Here is a 19,401-nt window from a genome sequence, read left to right on the forward strand (position 1 = left end):
TCAAAACACGATCAGAATTTTTGTATAATATGTGCTAAATGTGTCCCGTCTTCCCCCACCTTACCACACATGGCAATTGCTCCTGTCACCCCAATGGGTTGTTTAAATTGATACGACGTTAAATTTTTTTAAAAAATAATAACCTACAACATTACATACGTGGTAAATCGGACACGATATATATGAAACAGAACAGAATTATCGTTGCCCCACCACANNNGGAATATTACACTTGCATTTAAACAAGCTTACCTCACTCCAGGATCCAACGCGCCAGTAAACTTCCGAATCGCATCTTCCTCTGTCACAATCTCTCACAGCATAAGGGCGAGTGGTGAGTCGACATGACGTCACGGTTTTTTCTTTGTACGTCATCGGATCGACGTATGAGCATTTAACTGGTCGTCGTTGTATTCCAGGACCACACGATTTGGTACACTACAAAACAGATACCATATTGAACTATGCATGAAATGAAATAGTTAATTAGGTACCATGATAATTAGAAACCGTTCCATTAAAACGGTAATTTTTAGACATTGTTATTTTAAACAAACAAATTAAGTTTTGAGCGTTTCAATATAAACTTTAAACATTAGGTTGTGAAAAGCACAATTAAAACAATGTTAGATCACCTCTGACCACGCCCCAGCCCTCCAGAATGCATTACATGGTCCATTGTTACATTGTTGAGATGCTAGTGGTCTCTCAGTTACCAACTCCGTGTTACAAAGACTGGGATCGACCACTATGTTGTGGGGTAAACTTCGACACGTGACCACCCGCGTCATCGTCCCTTCCCCGCACGACACGCTACACTGCACAAGGGAAAGATCCTCGTAATTACATCGGGGTGAAAAGGTAAAAAAATCGATTTAAAAGTTTTCCTCTTTTGTCTCGCTTTATACGAAGCATTGAAGCTGTTTTACCACAACCACAACTTGATACTTACAGGTCTCCATCGTTCAGCGTGCCACTTGTGGCTAGGACAATCCGTCACATTACATCTAGTGACGTCATCAGGTCGACTATTTACGTCACAGAGTTCATCTACTATGACCTTTCGCTTGTATCGACAGTTTACTCGACGAAGCTGAATTCCAACCCCACAAGATGCAGAACACTACAAGCCGCAAAACATTTTCGAAATTAATAAAAAATACATTTATTATCTTACACTATTTATCCCTATAGTATATTTTCTTTGTGATAATTGATATCAGGATTTAGGTAATGGCACAAAACTTGGTGCGAGTGACGAACCTGGTTCCATCTGCCAGTTCTCCATCTTGGACACCTTCGTTGTTTCACGCATCTCCTCACAACACGAGGTTTTGTTCTATGTAGCAAACATTTCGCATCGGCAACTGTTTCACCGTTCGCGTTTAAACAATTCACATTCCGATTCTTTGTTCCTCGACCACACGATGCAGAACACTGTGATTTAAATAAAATGTTAATCTCCGCCATATATGCTATTCAGCTGTCGTATACACAGTAATATATCATTGGTATATAAAAGTAAGGCAGTAACATACATATTTACCCAAACTAAATGCTGGTGGTAAGCAAGACAATACATGTAAAAATTGAATACCCTATGTGTGTCACTTAAAGCATTAAGGTAGAGTAATTAGTCATACGCAGTTATTCACATTAACGAAATACAAAGGTCAAAAATATCATAGCTTTAAATAAGAAAACAGATTGTAAACGCAGCAAGCGCCACAAGAACAAGAAAGGTCATTGTTAAGATAAAACACCCCATTTGTTGTGGAAACCCTTATCGATTATAGCCAAGAAAATTGGATTAATCTCATTCCGCTTTAAAAGCGTTTCATAACAAACACTGTAACTCTATGGGTTGGTGACGTAGTATCAAAAGAGCAAATACGATTTGTGTCTAATAACAACAAGCAATGCTGCTTTTTAGTCTGAACTTGTTTACAGAAATGACAATGAAGGTTTGGCGCATAGTTAAGAAGTAAATAAAAATTCGCCGACTCGGCATTGCGATTAGGCACGTACAGAAGAGCATATATGTATGTATCAATGCATGTATCAACAATACTATAAGCTTAGACTTGCCGGAGCGGGGTACGATTTAGATTCAGATAATATAATATTTGTTACAATATTTATTTTATTCATTGCAACGGTGGACCAGTCAAAGTTCAATCTTTTTTGTTGTTGTATGGGCAATTATAACGACTGAAGATAACGTCTTTTGAAAGATATATGGGTAAACAGAAATAAATAATACATGGATTGTTATAATAGAAATGTCGAAGATAAAAACGATTTTGCAAAACTGAAATACATTGGCGTCAATTCGAAGTTGGTTTTTAAGGTTCATATAATTTTTATTAAAATGTTCAAAAAGTATATAAATGTGTACGAAATAGGATTTCACAACTTTCATTTTTTGACCAACAATGGAGATTTATGTTAATAACATCAAGTACACATATCGAGCATATGCGCCGCTCGGCAGCGCGTAGAAGCCTCACAGGCGACACAGTTCCATGCAGCACTTTGAACACTTCATTCCAACATTTTCATTCCGCAACTCAAATGCCTCCCACCGCTTTCAGCTTTTTGGTGATGTTGTCGACTTGACTTCTAACTAAATTTCAAGTTATGAAATAATACAAACTGCGTACCGCGCTCCATGCACTCTTGCGCCACCGGTGAGCACCAGGACAGGTCATGGTTCTGCAGGGTTCGATCTCCACCGGCTTGAGAATGACGTTGCAACGATGTTTGTACGTTGACCGTCCATCCGACATCACACAATACACGTTCCTCAATCGTCGACCACCGTTGCAAGTTTTCGAGCACTGTATAGATTTGGATAAGTGGTTGTAGTGTTTTATATATATCATTGCTTTCTAGTGTTCTTTTAGTATAGTTTGACCGTTAAAAACACAGCCAGTAAGTTGAGACAAGCTATGGGTGAAATTATATACGTAACTCCCAGTTAAATGTGATTTTAAACATAAGTATAGTAAGCATATACCTTTCCCCAACGTCCACGTTTCCACCTTGGACAAGCATCAGCGTTGCAGAGTTGTATACTTGGTGGTGGATCCAGTGAATCGCAATCAGCTTTTGCACTGTGGGGTGAATAACATACCACAGCTCGCTTCTGTGTTCCGCCTCCGCATGTACTGGAACACTAAAAATGTATTGAATTTAAATAGAAATTTAATATTGGTATGGTCTCGACCAAGGTCTATAACAACTGTAGCCATATAGGGTTTTATAATTACCTGAGACCACGGCCCTGTTCTCCAGTGTCCAAGTCGAGTTCTGTTTGATTCATAAACTCTTCCTCGGTTGACTACGGTCACTGAGCGGTCACGTGGTACATAAGCAAGTCTTGGTCTAACTTCGGGATCGAAAAGACGATTCTGAAACAATATCAAAAATGCATTTTACTATCATCACATCTCTGTGTTAACATAGAGGAAAAACTCATCTGGTTTTACAACAACAGGCTGTGTTATTGAACAACATATGCAAAGGTATCATACATGTGGCCGTATTTAACAGTCGCAAGTATCATTTGGCTTTTTTGATAAGACCATAAGCTTTATATTTGGTTTTACCTTTCTCCTTGCTAGTGTATTTACTGGTTCAGTTGTACTTGATACACTAGTGGTTGGTTCATTTGTGGTGGTAGCTGTTGTAGTTGTAGCAGTTGTGGTAGTTGCTGATGTTGTGGTTGATGTGGTTGTAGAAGTTGTTGTGGTTGTAGAAGTTGTGGTTGTTGTTGTAGTTGGACACGGAGCTGACGAACAAATTTCATCTTCAGAGGGTTTATCCTGTGGCAAGCAATGTTGTCCATCATCTTGATAACGACCATTGTAAAGGCATCGAACGTAACGAGTACGGGTTCCACCATCGCAGCTGACTGAACACTAAGATATCGACAACATTATTTTTCCATTATTCCACACCAAAACAACTTATGTTATTACAAATGTGTCTTACCTCTGTCCAAACTCCCGTCCGCCAAGTTCCATGACACGGACTATCTTCACAAGTCTCCCTCGCCGCCGGTCTGCTCTCGGATGAACCGCATTCTTCCTCAGGAGCAACAACGTCACTTCGGATGAGACGACAACTGACGTATCTCTCCCTGACACCACTTCCACAAGATGACGAGCACTTTAGGAAAAAATATTTAATACAAAGAATTTGACCTCATTTATTCTTATAACAATATCTTACTGGAGTCCAAGATCCAGTTCTCCAACGAGCATTCTCGCGGCGACGGTTAACAATCATTATTCCTGAATCTGAATTCAAAGCTCCGTACATTTGTTGTAAAGGTGCGACTTCCGTTGTCGTAGTGGTGGTTGGTGGAACTGTGGTAGGTTCTGCAAGCAAAACGTGTAAGTTTGTATCTCTATATTAATAAAGACACTGTTGAAGTGCTTTGACATTGTGATTGCGGGTGACAAAGATCGTTAGATATTTCAGTTATCGCAACGAGTCGTACATGTCATATGTGTATAAAATCACCTGGTAATGTTGTCAAAGCAAACGCCTCTCTTTCAGCTAATCCTCGTGACACGATAGATGGGAATCCATCGTTGTCATAAGTTCGTGATATCCTCGATACGTCACATGCTCGTTGTGCATAGCATGCTCGGGTATCGGGTCTCAAAAGAGCAGTGTTGCACAATCCATCGTCGACTGCGGTGGATGCGTGGTCAACACAGCGGTACAAACGAACTGATGTTCCTTCGCCGCACGTCACGGAACACTAAAATCGAAGAAAACAGCTCTTAGGTGAAAAATTGACACTTGTCCTATCGTTATGCTTCTCCTGTGGTCTTAGCATGCAGTGCAGGTAAGCAGAGTCAAAGAAAATATTATTTTCGCGTACCGGTCCCCAGTTGTCGTAAGACCAGGTAGGGCAGTCATGGTTCGAACACAAAGTAGTGGTCGGTGGTTTACGCTGTCGACTACATTCGTTGTTCGGCCTCACAACTCCTCGTATCGCGCACCACACACGACGATGACGTACACCCGATCCGCATGTCGCCATGCACTGTGACGTAATCAAACGATTGTTACAACGATTACTCACAGGCAGGTAGGCGATGAACGGCGACAACTTACCGGTGAAAAGGCAGATACCACCCATTGTGGACAAGCTACGTTTCCACATGTTCTTGAAACAACTCGTTCGTTATCTTCACATTGAGTAGGATTCAATTCAATTCCCCTGCTATCATGACACACACTACTGCGGGTCTGACTGCCGCCGCCACAACTCCGTGAGCACTGCAAACAATAGAGCCATTATTTTCGAGTAAACATCTGTTTTTCCAAAGCAAATTGAAATGCAATCCACAATTGCCATTGGGCTCTCTTATCCCTAGTTTACCATACAACACGCGGCATATATTGCCGGTTAAATCTTTTTTAGAAGTTAATACTTTTTACCAGCGCTTGTTGTGCTATGTTTTTGTGTATTCACCGCGAGATAGTAAAGTTTATAAACACAAAACACAACTGCGATCGTAAACCAAACGCAGCAAAGCATATTCGTAATCGACCCTCACCTCTCCCCATTCTCCGTATGTCCAGCGGGTTGAAAGACAATCTCCTTCACACGAACTTACACCTCCAGGTTTCGGTTGTGGACACAAACTATCGCTGACTGTCTCTACCACGTGATTGCTACGATGAATGCGATTGGCTGGGACATTTGTTACCTTAAATAAGGGAAAGGCATAAAAGCTGAAATCTTAATTTTCATCGAACCTCTTGGGGTCTATTTAATTTAAACTATAGTTAAATACATGCATAGTAGGGTAGGAAAGATGGGACACCTTTTCATTCTATTTTCTCTTTCCACCAGGTAGATATTTTAAAGAAATATAAGACCGTATTCTGGCGAATTCCATAGACCATCTTTATATCTTTATATGTTTAAAACACGTCCAGAAATTTTAATATTACGTGCTAAAGGTACCGCGTCTTCCGCCATTCTCACTATATTTTAAATAGACCGAAAATTTAGAAAGATGTACATTATTAACTAACCTTTCTACATTCAAACTCCAAATGAGTTGTTCCACGGCCACACCGCACAGAGCACTCAGAAGGCTTTGGATGCCACCTATAACGCACGATGTTATAAATAACTAACATTTCATTGTACAGTATGTATATCACGTCTTCACTTACGTGAACTGACATCTTGTATTACATGGTCGTATAATAGTGCTTGGTTTTGGAAGATGATTACATTTGCGGTCAGAAACTATCTGTTGGTCAGATCGCACGCACATTATCTAAAACAAACGTGAAATTACTCCTTGTTTAATTAACTTTCTCCAAATTGCAAATGCGGTAACTTTTAATCGCATCAACAGTTTAAGTTACACCGCTTTAAAGATAAAAATCTTAAAGTTTTGAAGAAAACGTGAACAAACCTTTCCTTTGGTTTTCCCGTCGCACAATCTGCTGCAAGGACTCCAAGGTCCATGTGGATCCCATCTATATGATAACCTGTCTCTTACGGGAATGTTGTACCGGTAGTTTATATTTGGCGGCATTAAATCTCCAGCAGATAAAACCTGAAAATGCAAACTGGTTTAGTTGGCCGACTATACGACAGCAAACCAAACGCATTAACACACACAACCATAGAAATCTTACTTCAACTATGATGTCAATTTCTATCGCTTTACTGCAGTTGATTTTTTCAATGGCGGTGTCTGTTCCTGTATAGTCACACTGGTAAAGTGGTCCTCTGTTATTTTTATTATTCCTCTTGTGTATTTTGTGTTTATTTTTCATAACACTCCGGTTTCCGTTCAGAATATAATTACCACGGCTATCTCGTAAAGCTGAAATTGTTGTAATGAATTAAATGTTAAAATTGCGCATATAAAAGTAAAACCACGATTTATTAATTCAGGCTCAAAGTTTCTAAGTAATATTGTACACGAAGGGTCTTTGTATTAAATCACAGGACCTGCATTTTGTCACATTAAACATCTTACACGATAAAATATAAAAGAAACTTTGGCTTACCGAGGTAATTAAAGTCATCCGCGTCACCACTGTATGAACGCTGCATGATCACAATGTTGTTTGCACCTGCTGGTATGATCACCACTCGATTGTAACCGATGTTGTAACCTGTATTATAACTTCCTTGCACCGTTCTGCATGCACTGTTGTCTCCGTTACAAATCCCACATTCGTCAACTGTCGTCCGTGAATTTAACACGTGATCACACCCTGCCATCTGATTGGATAAAACAAAGTAATGAACAATGTACGTATGATGTGGCGATTGCTAATAATTTATATATACGTTACCTTGCATACACCTTCAACGCAAATATCGTTGGTATCTGGACCACATGGTGTCCCGTTGATTACTTTGGGTTTGAGAACATACCATGGTACAGCGTATTGGTCATCTGATTTCACTTGACAAATTAATTTGCACCGATCCTAAAAATCAACACAATGCTCCAGGTTAGAAAAGACAATGTTTCGAATTATAATTAATATTTTTATAACAATCGTGGCTTTCACACACCTGAAGTAAAATACCGTCGTATTTCGGAATCCATTCAGCATTTGGTGCGATTCCTCTGATTCGATGTCTGTGATGACGTGCCCAATTGTTGTACGCTGCGCACTGTTCGGCGCGAAAGTCGCTATCCACGGAACATTCCTTTAAAGTTGAGTAAGCACGTTAATTAATAGGATTACAAGCCATACTTGCAGTTAGTAAACGTGCTTACCTGAAAGTTGCATGGACGGAACTTCTTTCTCTTTCCGGTACAGTACCTTCCACCATACCGCGGCCTAAAAAGAACTTTGCATAAGTAAAGAATAATTAGCTTAGATTAAAAGCGGCATGTTGACCAGTTCACCCAAAAGAAGCTTTAGCGTGGAATTTGCGAAGTGCCCCAGGTCTCAACCCGCGGCTGTAAGGACCACACTAAAACTGAAGATCATAATCGGATTTCACCATTGAAAACGGCGAGAATAAATTATTTTTACCGGGATTTATTTTAATAGCTCAATAATGCGGCTATCACTAATCTTGTAATGAGGGATTACATATCAGGCTTTATCCCGCGCTTGATTTCAAATACCTGTAAGTGTACATTAACCTGACTTCGCACGCGGATTTCTATAAAAGACAAATCTTTTAAAAGAAGGTTGGAGAAACCGCCGGAATTCGCGGCATTACTTAACTATGCGTACAGGAGAAAATGCACCAGCGCATCTTAGCCAGACAAGATTATTTGTTAGTTCATGACGCAATCACAACAATAGTTTTATTCTTACTTTGGGCTATCGCATTTTCGGGTTGCACTTTTGATACCACCTCCACACCTTCTAGAACATTCGCCAAATCGGCTCCACTCCCCCCAATTCCCATCAACAGGCACACGGTGACGATCCTCTGGCACGCAATGACCGCGTTGACACCACTGTCAAGTTAACCAGACATTACGATCAATAATAAAGTAACTTAAATTGAACAATTTAATTAAAAACCTTCATGATTTACACGGTTTGGTCCTACATAGTTCAAACCAAAGGTAGAAACGTTATCTCTAAATAACTTACCATCTTTTGTTTTCCATCTCCGCAGCTTGTACCGTCCGCCCATGGCACATGAGGTGTTCGACATCCGTGGCTCCGGTTTTGGTTTATACACCACAGTCTCTGACACGTGTTTTGAAACTAAAAAAATATGACCAAATTTACCATTGTTCAAAAGTTGAGTCAAAATAAATATCAACAATGTTTTTAGGAGAATGGTCCGTTAAAAATTAATTTAACCAAACTGGACCAATAAGAGAAGACGCGGAACACATAAAAAGCCATCTCTCAGTGGAATAGTTTTGGTTCGTGCTATATAATTTAAACAAATGGCGTTGGTGGCAACTTCCGTTGGAAGGTAATACAATAGAATTCGATTCAGTGACTGGCAGTGGAGCGGGGACCAACGTCAATTCGGGTAATACTCTATACGCTACTGCTTTGATGTGCAACAGTGTATATTATATAGACGGTGGTATAACCTCAAACATACATTGTCTTTTGATTTCTTTCTTTCAAAGCACTGAAATAAAGGCAGCATATTCTTTTGTAAAATCATTTCTTACCATAAAGTCACAGTGGCGAACACCAGATCCATACACGAAGCTGCATTGTGCATTGGCATCAAACACTTGACCAGGTTCAGTAGTTGGTAATGACAGTACCCTTTGTGGTGGTTCGTCCAGCAAGCATTGGCCGTTACCGTTGCTGAAATAACACTTTATTTTATGCGTAATATTTACGCACGCTGAGTCACATAACCCCTCGCTATTTTCAAGAGTTGCAATGTTAACGATTTGAGTTGTAACCTAAACATGTCTGAATACCAAAGGATGAATCGTGAAGTGTTAACAGAGTTTTGGGGTTGTTTATTTTTGCGAAGAGCGGCACACCTTTGTCCATCGTCGGGTTTGACGGCTTGGCGAAACTATTTCAGGTTAAAAGAGAAATACTTAGAATGCCTTGAATGCCTGTCTTCGTTAGTCAGTATCTTTTACAAGGTTTGAGAACAAAGGAATCTCTTTTTTAGTATTAAGTTTAACACTCTTTCTAAAAACATATACGCATTGGCTCAGGGTCACGTCGGCAAACAGAGGTTTTACTTTTTCGGGCAAAAACCCTAAAGGGCCTGGCAGAAGCAGTCACAAATTGGAAGATAGATCTACGCGGCGATTTGTCGCTTAGCTCTATGCTATTTGCAAATGGAACTGGAGCGAAGAGGTTATGTGGGGCACGGATGCGTCCCCATGCAGCTTACAGCTAAAACAATGGGCGCTTGGGTGCGATGTACAAAACCTCAAGCCACCCATGCCGATAACATATAAGGAAACTAAAGACAAGGGTTCGCTCGATTGGGTGAATGTTTGTTTATACGCCGGGCCGCCGGCTTGTTAGATGCGGTATTACCCAAGCTTAGCAGTTCACAAACAATGCTAAACCTCGCCTAGCTACGGTTGACTTCGTCGAACAACAGTCATGACAATTCAACAGTCGACGGTCGTCGAACAACAGTCATGACAATTCAACAGTCGACAGTTGTTCAAGTATTTACCCGACTATCTTTAACACGGGAACATCCGTTCTTCCCAGGAAAGATAAAAGTTAAAAGAAACCTTGGGTAGCGGACTAAGGCGCCCAGATAATGCTTCATTTTAAAGGACTGCGATTGTCCGAATCATCATCTACTTAACGATCAAAGCAAAGCATTCAGAATCAAAATTGCGTGGAGAAGATAGTAGAGTGGTTTATAATATATGACCGACAGCATTATTGGGTCGACGTGTTTAGACGCCACTGCCATTGTTTGCTATGTACTCAATATAAAGATGAGGACTCACGTATGACCAAAACAGACAACGATTTCGATTTAAAGACCGGTTAGAAAGCATTGTGTCTCTATTAAAGGACACCGTTTACTGTAAATAACGCACATGATTCTCAAACTTCCGGAATTCACTGAAAGACGAAATGTGAGTCATAAAAATGTGCGAGTTTCGACTTACTCTAAAAAGCTTGTGATATATTTGGCACTGCACTTTGACCACGACCACGGGTGGGCGTTGTTGTCCAGTGTTGGCGACATGACGTTAAGTCCAACAGTCGCACCTCTCGCATCTAAGCACTTGTCGTTGTTATCATGCGGGGCGTTGAATCTGCGTATCGAAAAATTTATTAACGATTTTTTCTCATCTGCGGAAAGCCCATCCTCACCGTTCACACGTCACATTGCATATGACGTCATCATCATGCAGCATGCTGAATCTGCATCGGTAGTCCCGACATGCGGTTAGGTATAAACATGCAGAAGAATTTACTTTGAATGGGTTACTTTGAAAGTGAAAACTAAAATAGGTTACTCTGACATGTTTACGAGGTGCGTTATTAGTCGGCGAGTTCTGCAGTGACAGAACTGATTAGTAGGTTTACATGAAGAATTACAGTTACGGGCGAACAACCAAACACAAGAGTTCAGTCGCTATATTTGTTTATAAACAAGCTAATGGTTGGGTGAGGGTCAAAAGTTGGAAAGCTCGTGCATCATAAAAACGAACTTACTCGTGCCCGATCTCATGGGCGATGGTGAAGGCCGTACTCAACCCATTATCTTCGTTAATCGAACAGCTTTTACGAAGATCACACATCGTACCCAATTCGGCCAACCCTGTTAAACAGATTGACTGGTTAAATTTTTATTTAGTTTTGGGTTAGTACAAGCACAAATATTCGTAACTTCTTCAAAATATTTTTAAAAAAAGCTTTTACTGCCCAGCAGTTAAGTAGTAAGTTTATTTTTTATTTAAAATTTGTTTACTGATTACACGACAAAGTAAATTAACGGTTGTAAAATTCGTCGCTTTTATTGCTGCACTTGCCATTGGTATTGGCATGTCTCCACGCATCGCTACAATCAAACAGGGTTTTGACGCGGAACGTCGCCAAAGGTCAAATGTTGTTGTAGTCGAGGTGGAAAAGTAAGGGACAGGTGGCACGTTTGTCCCTGCAGCGACTGGACAGGTAATTTGCCCCCAAAAATGGCTGCGTGCCACACATCACTTAATTAAATAAGATCCCAACACTTTTTTAATAAGTCCGTGGCCCAGCCGGGTGTGTAAGCTGCAGAAGGTATTAAAAGCCGAATTCAATAATGCCAACCAGCATGGATAACTAAGGCCCGGTCAGGCGTGGGTCGCTACAAGGTGGCTCGAGTGGAATTAAAACGGTAACCTGAAACGACGGACCATCTGAATCCGACCCAACACGAGTTTAAGTAATGTCGTTAGCAGGGAAGCTAACAACTAAGCGAGGTACATTGGAAACTTAAAATAAACCGGCTGCGTCTGTCAGCGTGGATAAGATTACATTTTTCCATGCCAAACCGAGAATCTAGGATAATCGGATTTAAAGTGTAAGCGTGGATGTGGGAAGTTGCCATGGGTGGATTACAAGCGATTTCGTCACATCAATGAATTAAAGACAAAGAAAGTCGGAAAAGATAAAACCGATTTGACTTATTTAACTTTATCCTCTCGAAATATTTTATGCGGTAATTCGTTGGCATGCCTAGATGGCATTGAGATTTATTGCGGTAGGAAGCAAGTTACGACTTCCGATGCCGTGCCGTCCATTACCTAGTTGACCTACGACCTCAGCAAAACATTGGCACATTAGCGTTACGGCTCGTCAGTAATAACGCTACTTATACACTAGGCATCGCAGGTATGAGGGCTTAGCTGCAACAAATACGTATTGTCAGCTAATATAAGTTGGACCAGCAGCTTGACTGGCACAGCACGACAAAATGTCAGCGTAACTATACACTTAATGAGCCCGGATTTTGGTATGGTTGTATCGAACGACATCAAGATAATGACCGTTTGAAGTGATTATGCTGATCAGATCGTTATAAAAATACGCAGTGCCGGATGTTTTGCTGGACCTTTTATAACTTTGAAGTTTGTAGCACATATATAAGTTCTTATCGGAAGCAAATGCCAAGTTTTCCCGGCACGGAAGTCTGACTGTGAATGGTATTGCTCCCAACGTAGATGGCAGATCAAACACTAAGTTTCGATCAAAACACTTCCCAGGTCGGGACAACGGGGTAAATATAGAGATTTAAGCGACGCCCCTTCCGGTATTGCCGGTATTGTACACAGTAGCCGGTAAGACCACACCCACAGTCCACTGATATCACTTTAAGTAGGAATTTTAAGTTACGACTTACCAAGTGTGTCGCACACAGAGTTTGATCTGCAGATGTCTTGCCTGCGAAAAAAGAAAGATTTATAAACATGAAGTAAGCGGAAACCCACAATAGGCTGGTTGCTGCGCATTCTTTTCGAGATGAATAGCTTTTGTCATTTCGATTTTGCGGTGAACATTGGTGAAAATTGCTGGGTCGCCGAACAGAGGCGAGATGTAGGAACACGTTTGAATTGTGATCTCTATCTGTACATTTGATTGACAGCTTAATAGCGGATCTGAAAGCGCGCACCGTTTCTACTTGATTGTGGAAGAAATTTCCGCGCACAGTCATGTTACGTATGAAAGCTGTCATTTCGCAAACTTCCTCGATCTAATATTTCATTCCTATACGTTAGACGTGATGAAATGTCAAGCGAGAAACTTTATACTCCATCTTGCGAACAAGAGTCACTGCGCAAGTACTTCTGCTGCGGGTGGTCTATGTGCGCACTTGGCTAAGGAAACATGCACCTGGGGACGTTTATTCCACAAGGCGATGTAATAAACTTAACAAAAACACTTTATAATATTTATGTATCGGAACTTATTAAAGCTGTCGCGACGGTAAACACGACTTTCTGGCGCAAAAGATTAAAACATAAATGGTTCTGAGTCACGGGTAACTGGATATAACACAAATCTCAAAGGCGCCAATCTCCAACACCACGGTTATTAACCTGTATGCCATAAATGCTAAAGGTAATGGGTGATTTAGTGTGGGGCTACCGGTACAAATACAACCTTTTTCAAGATGCCAATAACCTGGGGTAAACTCTATTACGCGAAAGCGACGACAGGCAATTCCAAACAATCCCGTATATCTGTACATCGTTTTTCTGAGATGCTTTGAAGAGCGTGAATTGTTTGCGTAGCAGCATCCGGGCCGAAAACATAACTTAAAATTCATTCCCTGTTGGCACCCATGCCGAGCCCGTGGTGACAGTTCGAAATACCCCAACTCCATGGAGACGTTTACAACGATTTCGGGCGTCGTATGAGGTTTGTATTGCAGCATTGAACGGCAAAGAGCATGGAACGCGATATATCAACAGCGACAAAAGAACTGAACGACAGGCACGAAGTTTTTTGTTTAGATGAAAACCATGGAAGCAGTTTTGTTTTCGCTGCCCTTCTCACGGTATATGTTGTTCACGATGTAAAGATTACAACTGTTGTGTGTGATGACCAAGGGGGCGACTATTGTTCAAGGGGAAGCAGATTGTTTTTGGAACGAGCCCTCGAAATCGCCTTGATTTTATAACCACAGCAATGTTGTTTAGAGTCGAGGGGTGTAGAGTAAACGACAAGTACCGAAGTGGTGAGAACTCTATTGTGGTATTGTACTTGTGTTATGGGCAATCGTGCGACGAATCTAACATGGCATGACCGGACTGGTGAACAAACAAATTTTACATCGGAATGTTTTAACAATGTTCTAATTAAAACCAGTGGTAAAACCACCGTGGGCTTCGTAAAGTTTAAGTTGTGGGTATTGAGCAAAGATATGGGGTATGATTAATTTCGATTACAAACGTTAATTTTGCGGCAAGGAAAATAATATCGGTTCCGTAAGCAGTCTCTAGATGGCGTAAGTGCGCAACTGTCCTAGGTTTGCCATCGTGGGTTTGCGGAATTAGTTAAATTTTTGCCTGAAATTACTGTTTCAGCTCTACCGGTTCCGGTAGCCGAGCAAGCCCTATTTTCCGAAGCTGCTACGCGAATTAGCGGCATGCGGCAGTTGGCAAGTACCACGCATCAATAGCGGCATGTAGTGCTTGATCCTCGGATATGTTGTTGTAAAGAACGAAAACGGATTTGAAGCAGCCATAGTCGGGATCGCGCAAAATTGAGACGGATGGAGTCACGTGACAAAGGCAAGTGACGAAATTTCAAGGCAGAGTTGTGCCAAGGTGCAGTGAAGCAAAACATCCCGCATTATATGTTTACTTTAATGAAGTCAGAGGCACCTGCTCGAGCACAACAGACGAATCGCATTCGAAGTCTTATACTAGGTTCAACATCGGGAAAACTAAATTGGATCAGGCGAGGGGAAGACTAACTACCCGATGTAGAATATTAGACCACAGCCAGATCACGTCAAGTGAATCGTAAACAAGCAAGCTGACATTTTCAAGTGAACATTGGCATTCCTCACATTGTCAGGTCCACTTAAAGCGGCATGACTAATACACATATAAGCACATTGCTTATAGACAAAATAAGGACGAAAACTTCAACCCTAAATTGGAAAATATGGTATGTCTATACAACTAGCGGTTTGCCACAAAGGTATAAAGAAATTAATCAAAGTCACGCTCGTGAAATCAAGTTACAAATGCGCTGAAGGGGTTACCGATTCTCGACACCTACTGATATTAAACTTGCTAATGAATTGGGTGATAAATGAAATTGTCGACGAGATGAAGGCGCCAAAAAGGCAGCGGTGCCTGACAAACAACAGACGTTCCAAAAATGTGTTAATCCGGTATAGATATTTTTAACTCAACTTGACGTAAAACACTTTTTAATGAATACAAAGTTATTTGAATTTAAATATTGTGCAGTTTTTAAATTGTTTCATCAAATCGTTTAAATGCTGCCAATACCTTTGAGAGCAAGATTATTCAACTTTTAAGCAAGATTATTCAGCTGAAATCTACCGAAAAAACTTTGCTATTTGCACGGTCACTGGCTGCAGTTGGGCTGATCGGTGAATTTGACCAAAAAAGTTTCTATTTTTGGAGAGTAACTTGGCAATGTTTGAGAGCCCGAAAAGTATCCCTAACCCCTGACCCGCTTATCGCCTACTTCGTGACTACAGGTGCAATGCGAGTAGGGTGAGAAAGCTTGTTGATCGGGACAAGGGGCTTGTGATCCATCTCATCGCATGTTTACAAACAAGCGACGATGTTCGCCGCAGATTAATGAACATTTCACACATTTAGGGACAGGGAGGCCGTTGTTGCTGTTTGCGTAGTGGGTGTGGTCATTTCAGTGAGATAGAGTATATGGAAACGGATCATTTATCATAATATGTCCCTTATTCTGGCAGAGAATCACTTGTTTGGCCCTTTCACATCTCCGGTGGCATCGCATCTCATACACGGTAGTATCCTAAAATGCTTCACGCGAATTTCGCCAGACCGAACGTGAAAGCCTGCTCGGAAATCTCGGTCCATTACCCACATAAAATATTTATTGTTTTTGATCGACGCCAAGGTTAATGCACCGTGTGGAATCCCATCCTTCGTATTAACAATACAGAACTGATCATATTCATACCCGCATTCGTAGCAAACCTAATGCTGTTGTAGCAGATTAGTTTTATTCATGGCGATTGCAGACAAATGATACGAATGCACCATAAGTGGTAACTAATGATGTGACGAGTTCGACAACTCACCCCGTGATGAGAACTGAGGTATCATGGTGGTCTGGGTGCGAATCATCCGGGTCGTTCTGTGTGAATTGCCACTCGCAGAAATTACGAAGGCAGGTGTGAGCATCGCGGGCGACACGTGGTCCGTTCTGCAAAGCAATAACTTCAAAATTGTTGCACATATTGGTAATTATGTAATCTTGCTAACTACAACCTGGACATTTTCGTTTTTTAAGTATGGAAACGCCACTGGTTATACACCGTATAGTTAAATTACTTTCATATAAGTAGGCGATAACCTCCAATTTGCTTAAGGTAATTTAAGGGGACCTGAAATAACAACCTAGATCGGTGAAGGCAATAAACGGCAATTGCGTTGTGGCTGCTGATGTGGTGTAGTCTGAACACGCACATGTATATCGACAATTGAGGTCGAATCATCGTAAATTGGAGGGAAGTTCAAAGAATCGTTAAATTGATTGAGATCGACCCAATCACTGCAATATTCACCGTTATATAGTGACGCTGGGACCAGCGGCTCACTTCAAAGTAAACACCGGATGACGCTTATTTGGCCAATCAACCTAATGTTTATAATACGAAGCGGAAAGTGGTACACGTATGACTTTAATCCCTTTGCACCCAGGACACACACGGCTAGTAGCACCTGCCACAACAATCACCGAAAAATGGGATTGGGAAAAGTCAACTGTGGCAAAATTCACGTAGAATGCACTGACGGGGAAGCCGGCCAAACTATACATAACTAAGTTGGTTACTGTAATGTTTGATCTTCTTAATTAAAGTTAATTGGCGGCGGATGAAAGCGTTTCTTTATGCTTAAAAGCGTTAATTTGTGGTGAAAAGAAGTGGAGGGCAAACCTCACTTCATAGGTGGTCGGCTTATTAACTGCATACCAAGGAAATGAAGGCCATATTCGCGCTATACATGGCGACGTTGGGAACCGAGGCCACGGCCGTTTGGTTTATGGTACCGCCAAATTTGCTTTCAATTACGGTGTCAGGTTTATCGTCTGTGTCCAGTAAATCGCGAAAGCGGAACGGAAGGGTCACGTAGAGAGTACACAATTGCACTTAAATAAATAGTTGCTGTGTAAAGTTGTTTCGGCAAAATATAGGTCATTGGATGTTGCATTCAACCGCTGATTTTGTTTTTGTAAATAAGGCTCGGATTAGATCAGCACTGCCAAGCCTAAAAAGTTGGCCAATGTGCGAAAGTTTATTTTGTCATTACACGGCGTGTCTGGAGCAACGCATTTCCTCTAGAACAGTGTATGCTATTTGACGATGTTGACAAAACAAATTGGGGAAAACGCATTACCCAGCATCGGTTATTATTCGGCGTGAAGACAGATTTATCTGCTAAGAGAAGCTTTGGAACGCAACGAATGCCAACTTAACAGCGTAGGGAATAATGGAGTGCTTCCTGTGATCGTGCTTAGGCGCACTTACAGCGTCTCCACGCATATAAGCCAAAGTCAAAACCTCGCCTCTATTGAAAGCAAAGCCGCAATTAGTGCGCAATGCTCTCCATTTGGCGACCAGGCGAGAGACGACTGAGCCCGTGAGAACAGACGACGGTGAAGGCAGATTCGTGCAACGCTACTTAAAATTGGTGTCAATTTCCAAGCTTGGGGATCAAGATGCCACTATCTTATAATTAAAAGCAACGCTTAAAGTTTTACGCGTTCCAATCACCTAGCAGACGAAGGTCCTTATACGGTCAAGTACAAGTAAAGGTTGCTTCTCGCATATCTAATGTCACCACACATTCGCACGGCGGCACTTGACGTAAAACAATCCAGCAAAAACTTGAGAGTTCTACGTATATCGGTTGTAAAAAATAACACGTGCTTAAGGCGAGTGGATATAAGAGCTAGTGCTCGACGATAATACAAGAAGCGTCATATGATCCGTGAAAGTCACTCACGTGCACTTGTGAATCGCCGATCACGATAAGCTTCACGAGCACGATATTCACCAGGTTCTCGATGCTTGGATCCCTGTACACGTGATTCACCTGAACAAATAAAGTTGTTAGGAATCAAAATCTAACATTATTTGACCGATAATTTTAAACGACTTAAGCGTTGATATCCTTGGATAAGTTTATAATTAATATTTTAAAAAAAAATTAAAACAAAATTTATGTAATAGTAACGTGCATTTGATCAAACAACAAAGTGGTTTGCGGTCTATTCAACATCCTCTTTCTCACAAGTTTGCGCTTTCGAGTTAAACAGCCACGATCGCCACCCGACACCGAACTTCCTACGTATAAACTTTTATAGTGGCGGAAAACACACGTGAGTCACGTGAAGAAAATCTCGAAAATTCGGAAGATTTCGGAATCCGAAATCACTCGAAACTGTGTAACAATTTAAATCGTGGTCGGAAATGTTTGCTTGGTGAATCACACGTTAGTTTATTCACAGAATAAGCAACTTATTCAAGTGTTTTCGCCTTGAGGCGGAAGCTTCGATACGTTGGGTAGCACGTTCCAACCAAATCGAGATTATCAACCGAAGTCAACCTTAAGTGAAGTGTTGTTTGATCAACTACTTGAGTGGCTCTAAAACAACGGTCGCAACTAACTTGGTATACTTTCGCTAGATAGTATCAGAAAATTAACAAGGAACCGGTTCAGGGCAAACCTTCGACGAACTAGTGGTTCTGTGGCGAGCTAATTGCTACTTGAATTCAGGGAGGTTTCAATGAGAATTCGAGGTTTTCCTCTTCTACAGCCATTCACGCGGAAACAGAAATTTTACACTTCCCGCACAGATTTTAACTAGTGAGGTTCTGAACTTGTTAAAATTCGCGATTAGTGAGGTTCTGTACTTGTTAAAATTCGCGATAATAAATGTTCACACGGTTTATGTTCAGGTTAATTTCCGCCCTATACGGACAATATTCAGGCGAGAACGTCATGGTTTCAGCCAACCTGGTCTTTATAACAGAGTATTGACACTTGTATATAGAACATAGAGTTCAATACAGGTTAATAACCATGCAAAAGTACAACGACGTAACACGTTTACAATCGGTCACACATCGGCGGAACAAACCAAAGGCCGATTGTATGAATGACAATCCGTCCTCTTGAAAACACTCGAAGCGTTTCAATTCTTATTTCCTGCCGTCGTGTTGCGGCAGGT

The 19,401-nt window shown here is 41.2% G+C and overlaps 1 protein-coding gene and 1 long non-coding RNA gene across 3 annotated transcripts in view; one reads left to right on the forward strand and one right to left on the reverse strand.

Moving 5' to 3' along the window:
- adamts9 (ADAM metallopeptidase with thrombospondin type 1 motif, 9) overlaps positions 1–19,401 on the reverse strand; it is a 35,290-nt gene that overhangs the window by 3,985 nt on the left and 11,904 nt on the right. Inside the window, exons 5-35 of one of the 2 annotated variants that reach the window (XM_026839048.1) lie at positions 18,174–18,263; positions 16,247–16,371; positions 12,824–12,864; positions 11,155–11,260; positions 10,810–10,860; positions 10,602–10,751; positions 9,165–9,306; positions 8,623–8,739; positions 8,338–8,483; positions 7,785–7,848; positions 7,577–7,714; positions 7,351–7,488; positions 7,060–7,276; positions 6,682–6,872; positions 6,456–6,599; positions 6,208–6,314; positions 6,064–6,139; positions 5,580–5,732; positions 5,134–5,298; positions 4,898–5,062; positions 4,531–4,774; positions 4,237–4,385; positions 3,997–4,173; positions 3,612–3,923; positions 3,273–3,413; positions 3,020–3,178; positions 2,664–2,840; positions 1,264–1,437; positions 953–1,123; positions 636–818; positions 253–438 (exon numbers count right to left, since the gene is read on the reverse strand). In XM_026839048.1, the coding sequence (XP_026694849.1) occupies positions 253–438; positions 636–818; positions 953–1,123; positions 1,264–1,437; positions 2,664–2,840; positions 3,020–3,178; positions 3,273–3,413; positions 3,612–3,923; positions 3,997–4,173; positions 4,237–4,385; positions 4,531–4,774; positions 4,898–5,062; positions 5,134–5,298; positions 5,580–5,732; positions 6,064–6,139; positions 6,208–6,314; positions 6,456–6,599; positions 6,682–6,872; positions 7,060–7,276; positions 7,351–7,488; positions 7,577–7,714; positions 7,785–7,848; positions 8,338–8,483; positions 8,623–8,739; positions 9,165–9,306; positions 10,602–10,751; positions 10,810–10,860; positions 11,155–11,260; positions 12,824–12,864; positions 16,247–16,371; positions 18,174–18,263 (4,599 nt within the window). The remainder of the gene's footprint in view (positions 1–252; positions 439–635; positions 819–952; positions 1,124–1,263; positions 1,438–2,663; positions 2,841–3,019; positions 3,179–3,272; positions 3,414–3,611; positions 3,924–3,996; positions 4,174–4,236; positions 4,386–4,530; positions 4,775–4,897; positions 5,063–5,133; positions 5,299–5,579; positions 5,733–6,063; positions 6,140–6,207; positions 6,315–6,455; positions 6,600–6,681; positions 6,873–7,059; positions 7,277–7,350; positions 7,489–7,576; positions 7,715–7,784; positions 7,849–8,337; positions 8,484–8,622; positions 8,740–9,164; positions 9,307–10,601; positions 10,752–10,809; positions 10,861–11,154; positions 11,261–12,823; positions 12,865–16,246; positions 16,372–18,173; positions 18,264–19,401) is intronic. The other variant, XM_026839049.1, reaches the window with a different exon arrangement.
- Positions 264–1,471, forward strand: LOC113475194. Its single transcript, XR_003396941.1, has 2 exons — positions 264–861; positions 955–1,471. It is a non-coding gene; the product is annotated as an uncharacterized LOC113475194 (long non-coding RNA).

This window comes from Ciona intestinalis, unplaced genomic scaffold (genome assembly GCF_000224145.3).
Source record: "Ciona intestinalis unplaced genomic scaffold, KH HT000146.2, whole genome shotgun sequence".
In the NCBI taxonomy this organism is placed as follows: Eukaryota; Metazoa; Chordata; class Ascidiacea; order Phlebobranchia; family Cionidae; genus Ciona; species Ciona intestinalis.